This window comes from Hypanus sabinus, chromosome 1 (assembly GCF_030144855.1).
Source record: "Hypanus sabinus isolate sHypSab1 chromosome 1, sHypSab1.hap1, whole genome shotgun sequence".
NCBI lineage: Eukaryota > Metazoa > Chordata > Chondrichthyes > Myliobatiformes > Dasyatidae > Hypanus > Hypanus sabinus.
In genome coordinates this window covers 208397439-208418443 of record NC_082706.1, presented here as the reverse complement: position 1 = coordinate 208418443, position 21005 = coordinate 208397439, and the positions used below count along the sequence as shown (strand labels likewise).

The following is a 21005-nucleotide window of genomic DNA, read 5'->3' as shown; positions in this document are numbered from 1 at the left end:
AAAAAGACCGACATGACATCTGATCATGTCCATGTCACTGCTTTTCAAACACGGATCGGAGACTGAGATTCTGGCCTGACCTTGACATCCCCCACATACCTGTGTTTAAACCTTAACCTGCCCCCCTAACTCCCCTTGCTATCCCCACATCCATCTCAATAAACCTAAAAAAAACTTAAAGGTGGAACAACCTCTGCTGGCTTCATCCACTCCTGGAACACACAAGTTTCCCTCTGTTACAGTGCTGTTTAAAAAGTCTTAGGTACCCACCAGCTGTGTGGTGGAAAAGGCCTCTTTCACCTCAGACGGTTGAGGAAGTTTGATATGGGCCCTCACATCCTAAGAGCTTTCTACAGGGGCACAATTGAGAGCCTCCTGTCTGGCTGCATCACTACCTGGTATGGGAACTGTACCTCCCTCAATCGCAGGATTCTTGTGAACTTCCCATGATTCAGGACATTTGCAAGGACAAGTGTGTAAAAAGGGCCCATAGAATCACTGGGAACCTGAATCACCCCAATCACAATCTATGAACAAAGGGAGCTATGAGGGAGGAACTGGCCAAAATTCAATGGAACAATACCCTAGCAGGGAAGACGGTGGAACAACAATGGCAGGTATTTCTGGGAATAATGCAGAAGGTGCAAGATCGGTTCATTCCAAAGAGGAAGAAAGATCCTAAGGGGAGTAAGCGGCAGCCGTGGCTGATGAGGGAAGTAAAGGGCAGTATAAAAATAAAAGAGAAGAAGTATAACATAGCAAAGATGAGTAGGAAACCGGAGGACTGGGAAGCTCTTAAAGAGCAACAGAAGATAACAAAAAAAGCAATACGCCAAGAAAAAATGAGGTACGAAGGTAAACTAGCCAAGAATATAAAGGAGGATAGTAAAAGCTTCTTTAGGTATGTGAATAGCAAAAAAATAGTTAAGACCAAAATTTGGCCATTGAAGACAGAAACGGGTGAATTTATTATGGGGAACAAGGAAATGGCAGATGAGTTGAACAAGTACTTTGGATCTGTCTTCACTAGGGAAGACACAAACAATCTCCCAGATGTAATAGTGGTCAAAGGAACTAGGGTAAAGGATGAACTGAAGGAAACTTATATTAGGCAAGAAACGGTGTTGGATAGACTGTTGAGTCTGAAGGCTGATCAGTCCCTGGGACCTGACGGTCTGCATCCCAGGGTACTTAAAGAGGCGGCTCTAGAAATCGTGGACGCATTGGTAATCATTTTCCAATGTTCTATAGATTCAGGAACAGTTCCTGCTGATTGGAGGGTGGCTAATGTTGTCCCACTTTTCAAGAAAGGAGGGAGAGAGAAAACAGGGAATTATAGACCAGTTAGCCTGACGTCAGTGGTGGGAAAGATGCTGGAGTCAATTATAAAAGATGAAATTATGACACATTTGGATAGCAGTAGAAGGATCAGTCCGAGTTCAGCATGGATTTATGAAGGGAAAATCATGCTTGACTAATCTTCTGGAGTTTTTTGAGGATGGAACTATGAAAATGGACAAGGGAGAGCCAGTGGATGTAGTGTACCTGGACTTCCAGAAGGCTTTTGATAAAGTCCCACATAGGAGATTAGTGGGCAAAATTAGGGCACATGGTATTGGGGGCAGAGTACTGACATGGATTGAAAATTGGCTGGCTGACAGGAAACAAAGAGTAGCGATTAACGGGTCCCTTTCCGAATGGCAGGCTGTGACCAATGGGGTACCGCAAGGTTTGGTGCTGGGACCGCAGCTGTTTACAATATACATTAATGAATTAGATGAAGTGATTAAAAGTAACATTAGCAAATTTGCAGATGACACAAAGCTGGGTGGCAGTGTGAAATGTCAGGAAGATGTTATGAGAATGCAGGGTGACTTGGACAGGTTGGGTGAGTGGGCAAATGTATGGCAGATGCAGTTTAATGTGGATAAATGTGAGGTTATCCACTTTGGTGGCAAGAACAGGAAGGCAGATTACTATCTAAATGGAGTCAAGTTAGGAAAAGGGGAAGTACAACGAGATCTAGGTGTTCTTGTACATCAGTCAATGAAAGCAAGCATGCAGGTACAGCAGGCAGTGAAGAAAGATTACGGCATGCTGGCCTTTATAACAAGAGGAATTGCATATAGGAGTAAAGAGGTCCTTCTGCAGCTGTACAGGGCCTTGGTGAGACCCCACCTGGAGTACTGTGTGCAGTTTTGGTCTCCAAATTTGAGGAAGGACATTCTTGCTATTGAGGGAGTGCAGCGTAGGTTCACAAGGTTAATTCCCGGAATGGCTGGACTGTCATATGTTGAACGATTGGAGCGACTGGGCTTGTATACACTGGAATTTAGAAGGATGAGAGGGGATCTGATTGAAACATATAAGATTATTAAGGGATTGGACACGCTGGAGGCAGGAAGCATGTTCCCGCTGATGGGTGAGTCCAGAACTAGAGGCCACAGTTTAAGAATAAAGGGTAGGCCATTTAGAACAGAGATGCGGAAAAACTTTTTCACCCAGAGAGTGGTGGATATGTGGAATGCTCTGCCCCAGAAGGCAGTGGAGGCCAAGTCTCTGGATGCATTCAAGAGAGAGTTAGATAGAGCTCTTATAGATAGCGGGATCAAGGGATATGGGGAGAGGGCAGGAACGGGGTACTGATTGTGTATGATCAGCAATGATCACATAGTGAATGGCGGTGCTGGCTAGAAGGGCCAAATGGCCTACTCCTGCACCTACTGTCTATTATCCCAGCTGCTACCATCCGGCAAACAGTACCACAGCATAAAAGCCAGGATCGACAAGCTCTGAGACAGCTTCTTCCATCAGGCCATCAGACTGATGAACTCACGCTAACTTGAGTGTACTCTATATTACATTGATTGTTCCATTCATTATAAATTACTATGATTGCACATTGCACATTTAGATGGTGATGTAATATAAAGATTTTTACTCCTCATGTATGTGAAGGATGTAAGAAATAATGTCAATTTAATTCAATTCAATTTTATATCATAGGGTCCCTAAGACTTTTGCATAATTCTGTAGTAATTTGATGTATTGCACTGTACTGCGGCCACAAAAAAACAACAAATTTCATGACATCTGTGAGTGATGATAAACCAGATTCCGATATGGGTCTCTATTGTGGACTAACAGTGGGAAGGAGGCAGGGAGAGGGGAATCGCGGTAGGGAAAAGGGGAAGGGAGAGGGGAGGGAGCAGGAAGCACCAGAGAGACAGTTTGTAATGATCAATAAACCAGTTTGGAATCAATGACCCTGCCTGGTGTCACAGGGCTGGGTGTGTCTGCACCCACACAACCCCGCCCCCAGCAGTCCTTCTCTGCCACCTGTCCCACACTCCCCCCGCGGCACTCCACCCTCACCATTCCCAACATCCTGTGCTCCCATCAGATTGACAAACTCGTGCTGTGCTCCACATTGTGCTGTATACTATATAGTATATGTGTCTATGACTCTTGCAGAGTAATCCTCCCCCCCCCCATCTGGTTCTAACTTCTGTTCACCCTCATGGTTCCTATTCTCACCTATATCACTCCCATCCTAGCTACTCTGCATTGGCTTCCTGTATCATTTATGATTGATCTTAAAATTCTCTTACTTGTTTTTAAAACATCTCAATGGTCTGGGACCAGACTACATCACAGAATCGTTTTTGTGTTATAATCCTGCCCGAGCACTCAGGTCATCTTCCACCGGTTTTTTAAATCTAAACAATTTCCATCAAAAGATAATTGGCAGGTCAGCTTTTTGGAACTACACTCCTAAATGATGGAACTCAATACCAAAAACTATCAGGGATGCAGACTCAGCTGAGACTTTTAAACATCAGCTCAAAACCTATTTATTTATCCTTGCTTTTAACTGACAACTTCCTGTCTTTTATTTTTCATATTAAATTTTATATTTTAATTTTACTTTTAATATTTGCATTCTATCCCATTGCAAACCACTTTGAATTCATTGTCCATATGAAAAGTGCCCTAAGTCATTGTTATTTTTTCTCTGCTCAAGCTGGTAAAACCTGAGGTACAGGCATAGCCAAGTGCACTCACTTCCCAATTGCTAACAACTTAGAGACTATTCTAATGGTGTTTAGTATTGTGGCTTTCTGGAAATTTACACAGATATTACTGTGTAGCCCTAATTGTTTAATGCCATTGTGTAGTGACCATGGGAGAATACCAGTTGTAGATATTACTATGGGGACAATGTTCATGTTCCAAAGTCAGGTGTCAAGAGAAATATGCCTCTTCTAATTCAGCATATTTCTGGTGTTTAAAACTTATTGAGTTGTGTTTGGAACGGCTGTGTCTATTGAGTAAGTTGTTCTTGCTTGTTAATCCTGTAATATTATACCCGTACTGTTCTTGCAGATTGACTTTCTGTCATAACGGATCAGTCGTAATATAATTCGTGGGACTTTGACTCTAAAACCGGATCAGCCTTGTATTTATAGTAAGGTATGGTGACTTTCATGTGTTTGTATTTTAAAGCAAAGTTTTGATGAATGAAGTTGGCGACTTGTAAGTAATTAGATTGGGTGACTGTGTCTGTATAAGTAATTGGATTGAGCTATTATTATTATCAGAGCCCTGCTCCAGTAGCCCTTTATATTTGTGTTCTGCTGGTCTTATCCCCCAACACCAGCAAGCTGCGGGAACTACAATTCTGATCAGATTAAGTGCCTGGGGGAAGAAACTTTGAAGATGGTGTGAGGTTTTTATTTTAATATTCCTATAGCGCTTTCCTGAAGGGGTTAAGTTTGCACAATGCATCCACAATGCTTTTTTCTGCCACTTCGGTGTTCTGGACACATAGAGGTCCTGCAGTCATGGTCGACCGCAGCCGATGACCTTTTCTGCTGACCCGATAGTTTGCTGTAATCCTTGTACATTGGTAATAAAATGAACTTTTGAGCCAAAGTATACAGCTCTGAAATTCTTCAATTCTCCGGGTAGCCATGAAACCAAGAAAGAAAGGCAGCATGATTATCAACCCCCAAATCCCTCCTCCTAGACAAAGATGAACAAAACAGATCATGCATAGGAGATTCAAACTAGAGGACATGATTTGAGAGTTAGGGGGCAGAAGTTTAAGGGAAACACGAGGGGGTATTTCTTTACTCAAAGAGTGATAGCTGTGTGGAATGAGCTTCCTGTAGAAGTAGTAGAGGCCAGTTCAGTTGTGTCATTTAAGGTAAAATTGGATAGGTATATGGACAGGAAAGGAGTGGAGGGTTATGGGCTGAGTGCGGGTAGGTGGGACTAGGTGAGATTAAGGGTTCGGCACGGACTAGGAGGGCCAAAATGGCCTGTTTCCGTGCTGTGATTGTTATATGGTTATGGTTATATATCGAACACCGCCCCCCCCCCCCCCCATCCCTCTTCCCGCACAAAACAGATCAGGCACATTGATCCCCCAAATCCCTCCTCCCAGACAAAAAAATTGAATAAAATGGATCAGGCAAATCACACACCCCCCCCCCAAATCCCTACCCCCACACACAAAGCTAACGAAAATGATCAGGCACATTGAGAGAGGATGCTACACCAAAGCAGACAGCAATGGCTGATGTGAGGATGCTCTCTATGATGGCAGTAGAGAATCGCTTCTTCTGAATGTGGTTTACTAATATCTAAACCCTATCAATCCGTTAATTATCCTGAACCAACTGACTGGCTTAGAATAAACAAGATTGCAGAATGAATGAGAAATTCATTTTAATAAATTGTGAGGTCTTACTTGCTTTCTAAAATTCATCTTATTAAAATGTATTAAAGTGATTAAGATAATCCAATGAATGGGAATTGTGATGGCCAACAAATTTGACCACAGTTTAGCAATCCAAAACTTACTGGAGCATTATAAAAAGACGCTTAAATTGTACTGATTGCAAAAGAGAGTATCTACAAATAAGATGGCTATTTACCAGCCTCTATCTGCAGGGCAAGATGCACTACTGTACTTCCACTCAACTAAGTTGAACTACTGTGTCCAACTCTACACCTGAGTGACAGGGAAATGCCAGAAATGGCTTTGAGCAGGAGCTCCCAACCTTGGGTCCACAGACCCCTTACTCAATGGGAACCCCTGGGTATTAGAGTCATACAGCAATACAGGACCAATGAGCCCATGTTGACCACAAAGTCCACCTAATCTGTCCCAATTTCCACCCTTCAGCCCACCTCCCTCCAAGCCATCTCCAGCATTCAGCACATCTCGCAGGAAAGCAGCATCCATCATCAAAAGCTCCCACCACCCAGGTGATGCTCTCTTCTCGCTACTGCCGGCAGGAAGGAGATACAGGTGCCTCGGGACTTACACCACCAGGTTCAGGATCAGTTACTACCCCTTTGAACCAGAGGGGATAACTTCTGTTATGTTTTCTAACTCCAAAACATAAAAACTAAAATACTAATAATAATTGAAGACAAAATTATGGGGCCGGGAGTACATTTTTCAGTCTCCATTTTACTTTAAGTGAGACATGCATACACGTATGACATGATGGTGTGTTGATGCCATTCATGTACTTTTACATATAATCCATGAGTTATTTACAGAAAAGTGTGCTTAATCAAATATATTAATGATATTACACAAATATTACTGAAATATTAAATACTCAACACTCCTCCCCACTTAGCTATAGTTGGCTATAAACTCTCCAGCCAGTAGGCATGAGTCATGTCTGGCCCCAGTGATGTCCAGTTTTTCATACTTGCTACCTGTTGCTGGACATCTACTGTGGTGACAGTGACCGGTTCTTCCGCTGAGAGAGCGCAGAGACTTGCTTGTAGGTCTTTGGGCCTTCGGGCACTGGAGTTATGTGATGCTCCTTTCTCCCGTATACTCTTGCAGAACCCCTCAGTTGTTGTTTTGCATAGTTCAGGTGCTGGCATGGTTGTTACCCTGACACTGTGCAAAAACTTGTGTGTAAACTCCTGAGCCCTGCTCAGAGGGGGATTGGTAATGGAACCACAGGCTCCAAACACCAACTACTGGTAGACATAGCAGTCAGGTGAGACTCCGAGATCAGGCAAACCAACCTAAGCACAGCCTGGCTCGACCACCAGAAAGCATACAACTCAGTGCCCCACACGTGGATCCTGGAGTGCCAGTCTTTGTACAAGGTCAACAAGACACTAAGGTGCTTCGTCAAGAACTCAGTGGGGCATTGGAGGACAATGCTAGTATAAGTGTCCATCAGGTGTGGTGCACTCTCCCCACTGCTGATCTGAATTGGCTTGAACCCCCTCACCTCAGAGAGTGGACATGGGTACAGGATCAAGAATGGAGTGGCCATCAGCCACCTACTGTACAAGGATGACATCAAGCTGTATGCCAGAAATGAAAGAGACATCGACTCACTAATCGCTCTGACAGCAGAGCACTGGGATGTCACTTCAACTGAAAATGTGCAGCTGGATGGTACTGAAAAGAGGCAAATTCATCAAGTCTGAAGGAGTCGAGTTACCTGATGGTCACGTACCAGATGTACAGGACAACTACTAATACCTGGGGATCCTGCAGGTGCATGGAGACCACGATGAGGACACAAGGAAGGCTGTAACATTCAAATACCTCAAAAGAGTGAAACAGGATCTAAAGAGCCAGCTGAGTGGGAAGAACAAGATCAGAGCCGTCAATACAACCACCCCACCAGACATCAGATACCCGGCTGCTATAGTGTGCTGGCCAAGGAACGAACCGGAGGCCGCTGACATCAAGACCCAGAAACTACTAACAATACATGGAGGGTTCCACCCAAAGGCCAACTGAGTGATCGTATGCCCACCAGAATAAAGGAGGATGGGTACCTGAAAGCGTTAAGGCCACAGTCCTGGATGAAATGAGAAATATCCGTAAGTATATCAGGAAGATGGCCCCTAAGGATGACCTGGTAGGAGAATACCTCAGACAGCAGGCAGGGGACATGGAAATGGAAGTGGGTGAAACAGAGCCTGTGGGCCAGAGGTCATGGCAGGGCAAGCCACCGCACGGGATGTACCATCACCAGATATCAGGGGCGTCTGGTGCAGGGAAGTTCTATCAATGGCTGGAAGTGTCAGGGCTGAGGGACGGCACAGAGACACAACTCATGGCTGCACAAGGACAGGCACTGACCACAGGAGCAATAGAAGCAGGGGTCTGTCACACCAGACAAGACCCAAGATGCAGACTGTGCAGGCAATCTGCCGAAACCATTCAGCACATAGTAGCAGGGTGCAAGATGCAGGCAAGAGCAATTGGCGGTTGATGTCCCTGGATCTACTTATTTTTTTGTGTGGGAGGAGGGATTTGGGGGCTGATGTGCCTGTTCCATTTTTTTTGTGAGGGAGGAGGGATTTGGGGGCTGATGTGCCTGTTCCATTTTTTTTGTGAGGGAGGAGGGATTTGGGGGCTGATGTGCCTGTTCCATTTTTTTTGTGAGGGAGGAGGGATTTGGGGGCTGATGTGCCTGTTCCATTTTTTTTGTGAGGGAGGAGGGATTTGGGGGCTGATGTGCCTGTTCCATTTTTTTTGTGAGGGAGGAGGGATTTGGGGGCTGATGTGCCTGTTCCATTTTTTTGTGAGGGAGGAGGGATTTGGGGGGCTGATGTGCCTGTTCCATTTTTTTTGTGAGGGAGGAGGGATTTGGGGGCTGATGTGCCTGTTCCATTTTTTTTGTGAGGGAGGAGGGATTTGGGGGCTGATGTGCCTGTTCCATTTTTTTTGTGAGGGAGGAGGGATTTGGAGGCTGATGTGCCTGTTCCATTTTTTTTGTGAGGGAGGAGGGATTTGGGGGCTGATGTGCCTGTTCCATTTTTTTGTGAGGGAGGAGGGATTTGGGGGGCTGATGTGCCTGTTCCATTTTTTTTTTGTGAGGGAGGAGGGATTTGGGGGCTGATGTGCCTGTTCCATTTTTTTTGTGAGGGAGGAGGGATTTGGGGGCTGATGTGCCTGTTCCATTTTTTGTTTTTTGTGTCGGGAGGTGTGAATTTGGGGATTGATGACTGTGCTGCCTTTCTTTTCTTTCTTGGTTTCATGGCTACCTGGAGAAGAAGAATTTAAAAATTGTATGCTTTGTTAATAAATGAACCTTTGGACCTTTTGAACCATACACTGAATGACACAACCAAGTTGCAGGAATCGTGTACAGGAACATCTGTGCTGAGTATGGATTGGACACTCCCAACTCCAAATGGGAAACACCCGAGAAGGTAGTGGAGAATGACAGAGCTGAGATCCTGTGGGACTTCCAAATACCAACTGATAAACAGATACTGACCAAACCACCAGACAGAGTAACACTGGACAAGTAACAGAGGAGAGCAGTGGTAATAGATGTGGCAATCCCGAATGACAGGAACATCAGGAAGAGAGAATATGAGAAGCTGGAGAAATACCGGGACTTGAGAGAGTGGATAGAGAAGATGTGGAAGGTTAAAACCAGAGTATTCCTGGTGGTGATATGAACACTGGGAGCTGTGACACCTAGAGAGTGGCTCCAACAAATCCCGGGAACAACATCCAAGATCTTGGTCCAGAAGAGTGCACTGTTAGGAACTGCAACGATACTGTGCCGAACCCTCAAACCTACAGACCTATGATAGAGGACCTGAGATTGAGGGAAAAATACACATACACACCAGCCATAAGGGGTGAGAAAAATATATATACAGTATATCTATATATGTTGAGAAGCACTCAATATATAGTTTGAGTAAATTAAATATTTACTCTGCTCTGGATGTATATATAATAGTTGTACTAAATGGTATACCACATCCAGAGTATAGAAAATTTTTAATTGTCCCATTCATGCCTGAAGATTTAATTGCCATGGGGACTTTCTTACCCTTGTGAGATAATACCTTTCCTGACAAGGGGGGGATCGCTCTGCCTGCAGGTGAGACAAGGTTGTGAAACTGTCTCACGTTCTGAAGCCTCCTCCGTAGTGGTTGTAGGAGATGATTCTGGGTCTCACAACCCTGGACGCCTTTCTCCTAGACCTGCTGGCATCCTGCACAGTGCATGACAAGCTGCTCAATCTGCTGATCTATCCCAGGCCATCAAACAAAGCTTTGAACCTACACTTTCATGACCTTAGATGACTGGCACGTAGCTCCTCCAACACTTCAGCTGTCAACTTGGATGGTACAGCAACTCTTAATCCCCACACAAGGCAACCCATCCTCCCCACCATCATGAGCATGACTATTTCTCCTCTGAAATTCAATCTTGTAATTGTGTCCTCCACGAAAAAGAGCTGATCTCTGCTGTCTGTGGATTGAAAATGGACACCAGTGGTCGATGATCAGCAATGAGGGTAAACTCTCCCAAATAACTACTAGTTAAAACATTTTACACCCCTTTTGTTACAAACTTCCCCATCACCACTGTTACGTTTTGTGATTCCAAAACATAGAAACCAATTGAAAGCAAAAACACAGAGCCAGGAATGCTTTTCTTGGCTTTGTTTTTACTCTTTGGCTTTGTGAGATGCACGAGTGTGATGTGGTGACGCATGTTACATATAACCCATAATGAATTATTTAAATGAACACAAATGCTTAATCAAACAATATATCTACAATATTACTGAAATATTGCCGTAATATTAAATATACAACAACTTCATTCACCCCAACACTGAACCGTTCCCATAACTTATTTTCAAGGACTCTTCATCTCATGATCTCGATATTTAATGTTTATTTATTTATTTATTCATTCCTTTCCTTTTCCATTTGCACAGTTTGTTATCTTTTGCACATTGGTTTTTCATCTGTCCTACTCGCTGCAGCCCTTCATTGATTCTATTGTGTTTCTTGTATTTACTGTGAACCCGCATCTCAGGGTTGTATATGGTGATACATTTGTACTGTGATAATAAATTTGCCTGAGGTTCCACATCACCAGGGTCAGGAACTGCTCCTGAACCAATGTGAATAACTTCACTCACCTCAACTCTGAGCTGATTCCACAACCTACAGACTCACTTTCAAGAACTCTACAACTCATGTTCTCAGTGTTATTTATTCACTTGCACAGTTCGCCTTCCTTTGCACGCTGGCTGTTTGTCAGTCTTTGTTTATGTATAGATTATTTGTAAAATTCTATTGTATTTTACTTTTTTCCTGTAAATGCCTCTGTGAAAATTAATTTCAAGGTTATTATAGCAAAATATACATGCTTTGATAATAGATTCAATTAGAACTTTGAATTAATTTTTTCACAGGAACCAAAATATGGTGATAATATGCCATCCAGACAGATCAGAATCAGAATCAGTTTAATATCACTGGCATACATCGTGAAATAATGTTGTTTTGCAGCAGCAGTACATTGCAATAAAAAACCTATAAACTACAATAAGTATATATTTCAAAATTAAATTAAATAAGTAAAGCAAAAAGAGAGGAAAAATAGCGAGGGAGTTTTCATGGACCCATTTCCATTCAGAAATCTGATGACAGAGGGTAAGAAGCTGTTCTTGAATTGTTGAGTGTGTGTCCTCAGGATCCCGTATCTCTTCCCTGATGGTAGCAATGGGAGGAGGGCAGGTCCTGGGGCGATGGGGGTTCTTAATGAAGGATACCGCCTTTTTGAGGCATTACCTTTTGAGGGTGTCCTCAGTGCTGGGGAGGCTGGTCCCCATGATGGAGCTGGCTGAATTTACAACTTCCTGCAGCTTTCTCTGATCCTGTGCTGTGGCCCCTCCGTACCAGACAGTGATAGAGAAGGGGGAAAAAAACCAGAATATAGAACGTAGTGTGGTGGGCACAGTACAGAGAGACAAAGAACAAGGACCATGACAACGTGAAATGAGAGGTTAGAAGATTTTATAAGATGTGAGGTCTGTCAGCTGACCATGGATGTTGCATCCTAGCTATATAGATACACAAGCAGGGTAGTACGGTATGGAGAGCAAGCTGTTGCCCATGCAGCAGGCTCCCCCTCTCCAAGCAGCTGATGAAGCCAAGGAAATAGCAGAGACCTGTACCACCAGCAATGCAGGAGTTGCCAGTCAGTGCAGGACTACCTTAGAGTTTTCCCTTGGTGTTTACTCCTGAAGCCTTCCCCATGAGTGAGTATCGCCACAAGGCAGTGGAGGTTTCCTTCTCCTGGGTGAGCCCCACCTGCCTAAAGAAACTGGTTCTGAGGCGCCAGCAACCCACCTTTGCCCCTTGGCCAGTCGACAGAAATTGTTCCGCCACACGCGGAGGCCAGGAGCTGGACTTGGTTGTCAGAGGCTATTTGAGATGCACAGCACTGGAACTTAATAGGTAGTCCTGACTGCCACCCTCAGCAATAAGCACCTTAAGGAACCATAAGATACAATTTGATTTATTTTTCACAGGTACATCAAAATATACAGTGAAATGTATTCTCTGTGTCAAATCAAATTAGTGAGGATTGTTCTGGGCAGCCCACAAATGTCACCACACTTCCAGCCCCAGAATAGCACCCCAGAAATCTCTGAGCCTAACCCGTACATCTCTGAAGCATGGGAGGGAACCGAAACATCCAGAGGAAACCCATGCAGCTACAAGGAGAATGTACAAACTCCTTACAGACAGTGGCGGGCATCGAACCATAATCTTAGCTGGCACAGCAATAGTGTTGCACTAACCACTACATTGCCGCAGCCTTCCCTTATTTGGCTTCATCTGTATTAAGAGCATAAGAGACTGGAGCAAACTTAGGCACCTGGTCCGTCGAGTCTGCTCTGCCATACCACCATGGCTGATTAACCATCTTCAAAGGTTCAAAGTACATTCATTATCAGAGTACGTGTGCAGTCTACAACCCTGAGATTTGTCTTCCCACAGACAGCCACAAAACAAAGAAACACCATGGAACCCGTTCACAGAAAACACCTAACATCCAATGCGCAAAAAAATTGTGCAAACAACAAGAAACAATAGAATAACACATGGAATATTAAACATCAAACCACAGAGTCCTTGAAACAGTCTAGGAATGTTCAGTTCAGTTCAAAATTTCGTGCTGTCATTCTTTGACTGCAGGATGCAGAGCCAGTCCGCTCCAATCAATATTGTGCAAAAGGGCAATAATAAAAGGAGGAACCAGAAACACAGAATGATGTGAACTACAGAGTCCGATCCACAAACCACGCCGATCAAACCTGGCCGAGGACCCAAGACTGTGGAACCATCCTCTGAGAGCCTCGAGTGAGAGACCGGTCAAACGCAGGCACTCACCTCCCACACTTGTCCTCGGTGATTTCAGTATTGAACTTGGGATTCACTAAATTAACTGCAGTGTGACAGATAAATGTGATTAATTAATGCACCAGATTTACAATCTTACAGGTGTAAATTTACAGATAGTAGGCTCTAGGACCAGTCCTCAATACACTTATACAGCTCCTCCGTGGAGAGAGTTAGGAGTGCCAAGTTTCAAGCTTGAATCTCCAAGGACATCAAGCCGTTTCAAGTCATCTCACTGCTCAGAGTTTCAGTGTCATTGCCTGATACCTAACAGAGTACCTTCTGAAGAATCACTACATTGACATCTCAATGCAAAAGGGTGGGATAGTGCAGGCTCCAGGGTGCTTAGAGCCTACAGGAGTGATCACTCAGTTCATCAGAGAAGCACGGGAAGACAAAGGGAATCTCCCCATACTCTGGCTGGACCTCACAAATGCCTACGGTTCCCCACCACATAAACAGGTTGAAGTGCCCTCCAGCACCATCATGCCCATTCAGGACCAGGGAACTCATCCTGGACTACTACCTAAATGTCAGTACAAGAGTCACCTTTGGGACAGTCACATCTGATTCGCATCATCTTGAGAAAGGGATCATGACAGAGTCTGTGATCGTACTCTCTTTGGTGATGAACATGTTGGCCAAGTCATCAGAGGTGGAGTGCACAGGCCAGTTGGGCAGCTCTGGTGTCCATTAACCACCTATAAGAGCATTCATGGATGACCTGACTGTAACAATAATGTTCGCGTCAGGATACAGATCGATCCTCCAGGGCTGGAGAAGCTCATTGGTTGGGCAAGGATGAGGGTCAATCCCAGGAAATACAGATCTTCAGTACTTAAGAGAGGAAAGCTGGTTGACAAATTCTGCTTTAATCTGGGAGGTGCCCAGTTCCAAGCCTACTGGAAAAGCTGGTGAAGAGCCTTGGCAAAGTGTTTAACAGCTCACTGAAGATGCAGCATCCGTCGAAACAGTCGGGGAGAAGCTGCAGCAATGGTTGGCTGCTGTGGACGTCAGGGCTGCCGGGTAAATCCAACGCCTGGATTAATCTGTATGTTATTCTCCCTCGGATCCTGTGGCCTCTGCTAGTCTGAGATGTCCCACTGTCAACAGCTGACAGTGAGAAACAGTGACAGCTGACTTTTCAGAGAAAATCCAGGCAGCATCTGGGGAGGCGGCTGGATCTGCCTAGGAGACTGGTACGGGAAGGAAAACGGACTGAAACTCCCTGTCAGCGGTGTGAGCGAGGAGTTCATGGTCACCCGTGCAACACAGCGAGCCCAGCAACCCGAAGGTCTCACACGCTGGCTTTGAGGTGAGGACGGGCATGAGGTGGAGGGCACAGGATGCGGGTGGACAAACCGAAGCACGGCTATGCCAGAGCGTGCTGGTGGGCTCAGTGACATCGGGACGGGTGGGCTTGGGTTGTCCGCTACGATAAGGAGCAAGGAAGAGCGAGGCACCGGTTGGTCCAGCAGGAAATGCGAGCTCCGGTGGAGGAGCCATGTACCAGTGACATTGCTGGCATGCGGCAACGAGGCACGTGGAGAAGATGGGACCAGGTAATGGAGTACATCCCACGGGGGCAAGTTTGGTGGGCATCAAGTTCCTGATCCAGATGGTCTATGATGCCTTGGTAAGTCCGGCGAACATCTACCGCTGGGGCAAGGCCAAAACTCCAGTATGGTCCCTGTACCAAGGGAAGGGAACACTACAGCACATTCTCAGCTGCTGCCCAAAAGCCTTGGGGGAAGCGCTTTGTCATTGGCACCACAACCGGGGCTGAAGACAGTGGCTGACACCTTGTGCAAAGTAATTGCTTTTATTAAGGCGGGGGAGAAGGCCAAACCCAATCCCAGGAGCACGCCAGTTTCCTAGGAACTGCAAAGGGCTGGCAATTGACAGCCGACCCTGAGGAAGCAGCTCAGATTCCCTGAGCACATCTCCTCGACCATGACTAGACCAAACATAGTGCTGCTGCCAGAGTCATCTAGACAGGTGGCCATGGTGGAGCTGACCATTCCCTGGGAAGACCGGATGGAGGAGGCCCATGAAAGGAAAGAGACAAAGTACCAAGACTTGGTGGAGGAGTGCTGCAGGGGGTTTGCTGTCCATCCGTCTGCCAAGCCTACAGCCGGATGCACATCTCAGGAGACCAGAAGTGGAAACCCATCAGGAACACCTTACAGATGCAGCAGAGCGAGCTGTGGGTCAGGAGGACTGATCCATGGCTGAATGCTACTCAGACACAAATTGGAGCTTGATCAATCCCAGCTGAGTCACCCGGTGAGGGTGTCTGATGATCCAAAACACCCTGATGATGTATCAGAGTGCATAACAAGATGAATCATTCTATCTAGTATTATCAGAGAGCTCAAAATGAATGATCTCACCTGACCCCTCAACACCATTGCTTTGTCAAGAAAGCACAGCAGCATCTCCACTTCCTGGGGAGATTGAGGTGAGTGAGGCTTCACTCCCTGCACATTTTAACCAGTTTTTATAGGGGAACTATTGAGTGTGATCTGACCAGCTGATTCACCGCCTGGTACAGGAATTACAAGGCACCTGATCGCCAGACCCCAAACAGAACGGCAAGGAATCAATGGGGTCTCTCTTCCACCCGTAAGATATAGGAGCAGACTCAGGCCATTCGACTCATCGAGTCTGCTCCACCATTCAATCATGGGCTGATTCAATTCTTCAAGTCATCCCCATTCCCCTGCCTTCAACCCATACCCTTTGGTGCCATGGCTAATCAAGAACTTATCTATCTCTGCCTTAAATGTGCCCAATGACTTGGCTTCCACAGCCGCTCACAGCAACAAATTCCACAGATTTACCATCCCCTGACTAAAGTAATTTCTCAGCATCTCAGTTCTAAATAGACATCCTTCAATCCTGAAGTCATGCCCTCTTGTCCCAGACTCCCCTACCATGGGAAATAACTTTGCCATATCTAATCTGTTCAGGCCTTTTAACATTCGGAATGTTTCTAAGAGATCCCCCCTCATTCTCCTGAACTCCAGGGAATACAGCCCAAGAGCTGCCAGACGTTCCTCATACGGTAACGCTTTCATTCCCGGAATCATTCTCGTGAATCTTCTCTGAACCCTCTCCAATGTCAGTATATCCTTTCTAAAATAAGGAGCCCAAAACTGCACACAATACTCCCAAGTGTGGTCTCAAGAGTGCCTTATAGAGTCTCAACATCACATCCCTGCTCTTATATTCTATACCCCTAGAAATGAATGCCAACATTGCATTTGCCTTCTTCACAACCGACTCAACCTGGAGGATAACCTTCTGGGTATCTTGCACAAGGATTCCAAGTCCCTCTGCATCTCTGCATTTTGAATTCTCTCCCCATCTAAATAATAGTCTGCCTGTTTATTTCTTCCACCAAAGTGCATGACCATACACTTCCCCACATTGTATTTCATTTGCCACTTCTTTGCCCATTCCCCTAAACTATCTAAGTCTCTCTGCAGGCTCTCTATTTCCTCAACACTACCCACTCCTCCATCTATCTTTGTATCATCGGCAAATTTAGCCACAAATCCATTAATCCCATAGTCCAAATCATTGACATACATCGTAAAAATCAGAGGTCCCAACACAAACCCCTGTGGAACTCCAGCCAGAACAGGATCCCTTTATTCCCTCTCTCTATCTTCTGCCAATCAGCCAATGCTCCACCCACGCTAGTAACTGCCCTATAATTCCATGGGCTCTCATCTTGCTAAGCAGCCTCATGTGAGGCACCTTGTCAAAGGCCTTCTGAAAATCGAAGTACACCACATCTACTATATTTCCTTTGTCTACCCTGCTTGTAATTTCCTCAAAAAAATTGCAGTAGGTTTGTCAGGCAGGATTTTCCTTTCAGGAAACCATGCTGGCTTTGGCCTATCTTGTCATGTGCCTCCAGGTACTCCGTAATCTCATCCCTACAATCGATTCCAACTTCCCAACCACTGATGTCAGGCTAACAGGTCTACAGTTTCCTTTCTGCTGCCTCCCACCCTTCTTAAAAAGTGGAGTAACATTTGCAATTTTCCAGTCATCCGGTACAATGCCAGAATCTATCGATTCTTGGAAGATCATCATTAATGCCTCTGCAATCTCTCCAGCTACTTCCTTCAGAACCTGAGGGTGCATTCCATCAGGTCCAGGAGATTTATCCACCCTCAGACCATTAGCTTCCTGAGCACCTTCTCAGTCGTAATTTTCACTGCACAAATTTCACTTCCCTGCACTCTTAAATGTCTGGTATACTGCAGATGTCTTCCACTGTGAAGACTGATATAAAATACGCATTCAGTTCCTCTGCCATTTCTGCGTCTCTCATTACAATATCTCCATTGTCATTTTCTATTGATCCTATATCTACCCTCAACTCTTTTATACTCTTTATATACTTAAAATGCTTTTAGTATCTTCTTTGATATTAGTTGCCAACTTCCTTTCATAATTCATCTTTTCCTTCCTAATGACCTTCTTAGTTTCCTTCTGAAAGTTTTTAAAAGCTTCCCAATCCTCTATCTTTCCACTAATTTTTGGCTTTCTTGTATGCACTATCTTTTGCTTTTACTTTGGCTCTGACTTCATTTGTCAGCCACTGTAGTGTCCTTCTTCAATTTGAAAATTTCTGCTTATTTGGAATATATCTGTCTTGCATTTCCCTCATTTTTCACAGAAACTCCAGCCATTGCTGCTCTGCTGTCCTTCCTGCTGGTGTCCTTTTCCAGTCAACTGGGCCAGTTCCCTACTCATGCTATTGTAATTTTCTTTGTTTCCACTGAAATACTGACACATTGGATTTTAGTTTCTCCATCTGAAATTTCAAAGTGAACTCGATCATATTGTGATCTCTGTTCCCTAAGGGTTCCTTAACCTTAAGCTCCCTTATGAGCTCCGGATCATTGCACAACACCCAATCCAGCACAGGGACTCAACAACAAGCTGTTCTAAAAAGCCATCCCTTAGACATTCTACAAATTCTCTCTTGAGGTCCAGTACTGCCTTTTCTATTACTTGCCGTAACTTGAAATCCATATCCCAGCTGCTGTTTGGAGGCCTGTATACAACTGCCATTAGGGTCCTTTTACCCTTGCCATTTCTTAACTCAACCCATAGGGACTCTACACCTTCCGATCCTATGTATCCCTTTCTAATGATTTAATATTATTTCTTATACACAGGGCCACACCACCCCTTCTGCCTACTAACCTATCTTTCCAATACACTGTATATCCTTGGATGTTCAGGTCCCAATGGCAGCCATCCTTTAGCCAAGTTTCAGAGATGGCCACAATGTCATACTTGCCAATCTATAGCTGAATTTCAAGATCGTCCATTTTATTTCTTATGCTGCGTGCATTCAAATATAACACCTTCAGTCCAGTATGCGTTGCTCTCTGTTTTAACTACATAATGCCTCTATTGCCTGTAACTCATCTCACTGGCTATGATTATACTTCATCTCCTGCCTGTCTTTCTATCATCTCTGTTGCACGCAATCTTTGATTTATTTCTGTTTTCCCCTTCCTTAGCCCTATCATTCCGGTTCCCATCCCCCTGCCAAATTAGTTTAAACCCTCCCTAACAGCTCTATTAAACCTGCCTGCTAGGATATTGGACCCCTTTGGGTTCAGGTGTAACCTGTCCTTTTTGTACAAGTTGTATCTTCCCCAGAAGAGGCCCCAATGATCCAGAAATCTGAAGCTCTGAACCCTTAACCAGTCTCTCCGCCATGAATTAATATGCCTGATTATACTATTGTTGCGCTCGTTCGCACGTGGCACAGGCAGCAACCCCGAGGCTGTCCTCAGTGCTTTATCTGAATGGTTCAATATCTGTAGAAACCAGAAGAAATCTTCTAGTAAGAAAGGGCAGTAATTCAGCTTAATTGTCAAAAAACCCTAGAGGAGAGGATACCCTTAATTATCTTCAGGAATTTGGTAATGCTTTATCTTGCTCTGCTTTTATTCAGAAGCAGAAGCAACACGTTTATCCAGAAGCAACACGTTTCTCCCATCTGTCAAATTTTAATGACTTACTCAAGACACTTCAATAGTACACCATTAACGAGGATATTTAGCTAACCTTGTAAGGATTACTGGAATTAATGGCACATCACCAGCTGATAGGTCTCCACCTTGACAATATTACTGAAGTCCGTTGTGTGGAGACCCTGGAGTTGAACAAAATATCAAAGGGAAAATGAGAAGTATTTCTTTGCAACACACACAAAATGCTGGAGGAACTCAGCAGGCCAGGCAGCATTCATGAAAAAAGTACAGCCGACATTTCGGGCCGAGACCCTTCGGCAGGACTGGCAAAGAAAAGAAGAGGAAAAGGTTTAAAAGGTGGGGGAGGGAAGAGAGAAACACAAGGTGATAGGTGAAACTGGGAGGGAGAGAGATGAAGTAAAGAGCTGGGAAGGTGACAGGACTGGAGAAGGGAGATAGGAGAGGACAGAATGCTAAGAAGGAAAGAAAAGGTGGGGAGAAGCACCAGAGGGAGGCGATGGGCAAGTAAAGAGGTAACCCCTACCCTCCCACCAGCCTCCACATCCAGCACATAATTCTCCAGAACTTCTGCCATCTCCAATGGGATCCCTCCACCAAGCACATCTTTCACTCTCCACCCCCCCCCCCACTTTCTGCTTTCCACTGGGAGTACTCCCTATGCGACTCCCTTGTCCATTTGTCCCTCCCTACTGATCTCCCTCCTCGCACTTACCCTTGCAAGGGGAACAAATGCTACACCAGCCCTTACACCTCCTCCCTCGCTACCATTCAAGGCCCCAACAGTTCTTCCAGGTGAGGCAACACTTCACCTGTGAGTCTTTTGGGGTCATATACCGGAGGATGCATCAAGAACACAGTATATCAGTGAGACCCAGTGTTTTGCAGAGCACCTAGGCTCTGTCCGCCAGAGAAAGCAGAATCTCCCAATGGCCACCGATTTTAATTACATTTATTATTCCCATTCTGATATGTCAATCCATGACCTCCATGATGAGGCCACACTCAGGTTGGAGGAACAACACCTTATGTTCCATCTCGGTAGCCTCCAACCTGATGGAATGAACTTTAATTTCTCAAACTTCCAGGATTGCTTCGCACCCCCCCCCCATTCACCATTTCCCATTTCCCAACCCTTTTTCCCTCTCTCAGCTTATCTCCTTGCCTGTTCATCACCTCTCTCTGGTGCTCCTCCCCCTTTTCTTTCTTCCATAGCCTTCTGTTCTCTGCTATCAGACTCCCCTTTCTCCAGCCCTTTATCTCTTTCACCAACCAACTTCCTCGCACTTTACTTCATCCCATCCCCTCCCGGTTTCACCTATCACCTTGTGTTTCTCTCCCCACTCCCCACCTTTTAAAAATACTCCTCATCTTTTTCTCTCCTCTCCTGCAGAAGGGTCTCAGCCAGAAAGATCGACTGTACTTTTTTTCACAGATGCTGCCTGGCTTGCTGAGTTCCTCCAGCATTTTGTGTGTGGTGCTTGGATTTTCAGTATCTGCAGATTTTCTCTTGAGCATGTATTTATTTGAATGACTTTCATTAAATGGCTAGACTCTGTAACAAAAACAGATTGTTGCTTGGATTTCCAGCATTTGAGGATTTTCTTTAGCTTGTGAATGGATAAAATTTACAGTATTTATTTATTTCCCTTCCTGTATTGTTAACATCATTTAGCAAAACTCTGCAGGATTCAGAGCACTCAGTAAACACTATACTTACAATGCAACACACACAAAATGCTG

The 21005-nt window shown here is 44.9% G+C and overlaps 1 protein-coding gene across 1 annotated transcript; it reads right to left on the bottom strand.

Annotated features, from left to right (window-relative positions):
- Window positions 1-6462: 6462 nt before the first annotated feature.
- On the bottom strand, window positions 6463-20381 carry LOC132402159 (uncharacterized). Its single transcript, XM_059984833.1, has 3 exons — window positions 19339-20381; window positions 13225-13279; window positions 6463-10279 (listed from the first exon to the last, which is right to left on the bottom strand). Exon 3 carries the CDS (start codon window positions 9040-9042, stop codon window positions 8113-8115), a length of 930 nt encoding a protein of 309 aa, XP_059840816.1. The 5' UTR covers window positions 9043-10279; window positions 13225-13279; window positions 19339-20381; the 3' UTR covers window positions 6463-8112.
- Window positions 20382-21005: the final 624 nt, after the last annotated feature.

Bases quoted from the DNA above. Each gene is read 5' to 3' on its own strand.
- LOC132402159 (XM_059984833.1), bottom strand. From the start codon at position 9,042: ATGAAACCAAGAAAGAAAAGAAAGGCAGCACAGTCATCAATCCCCAAA.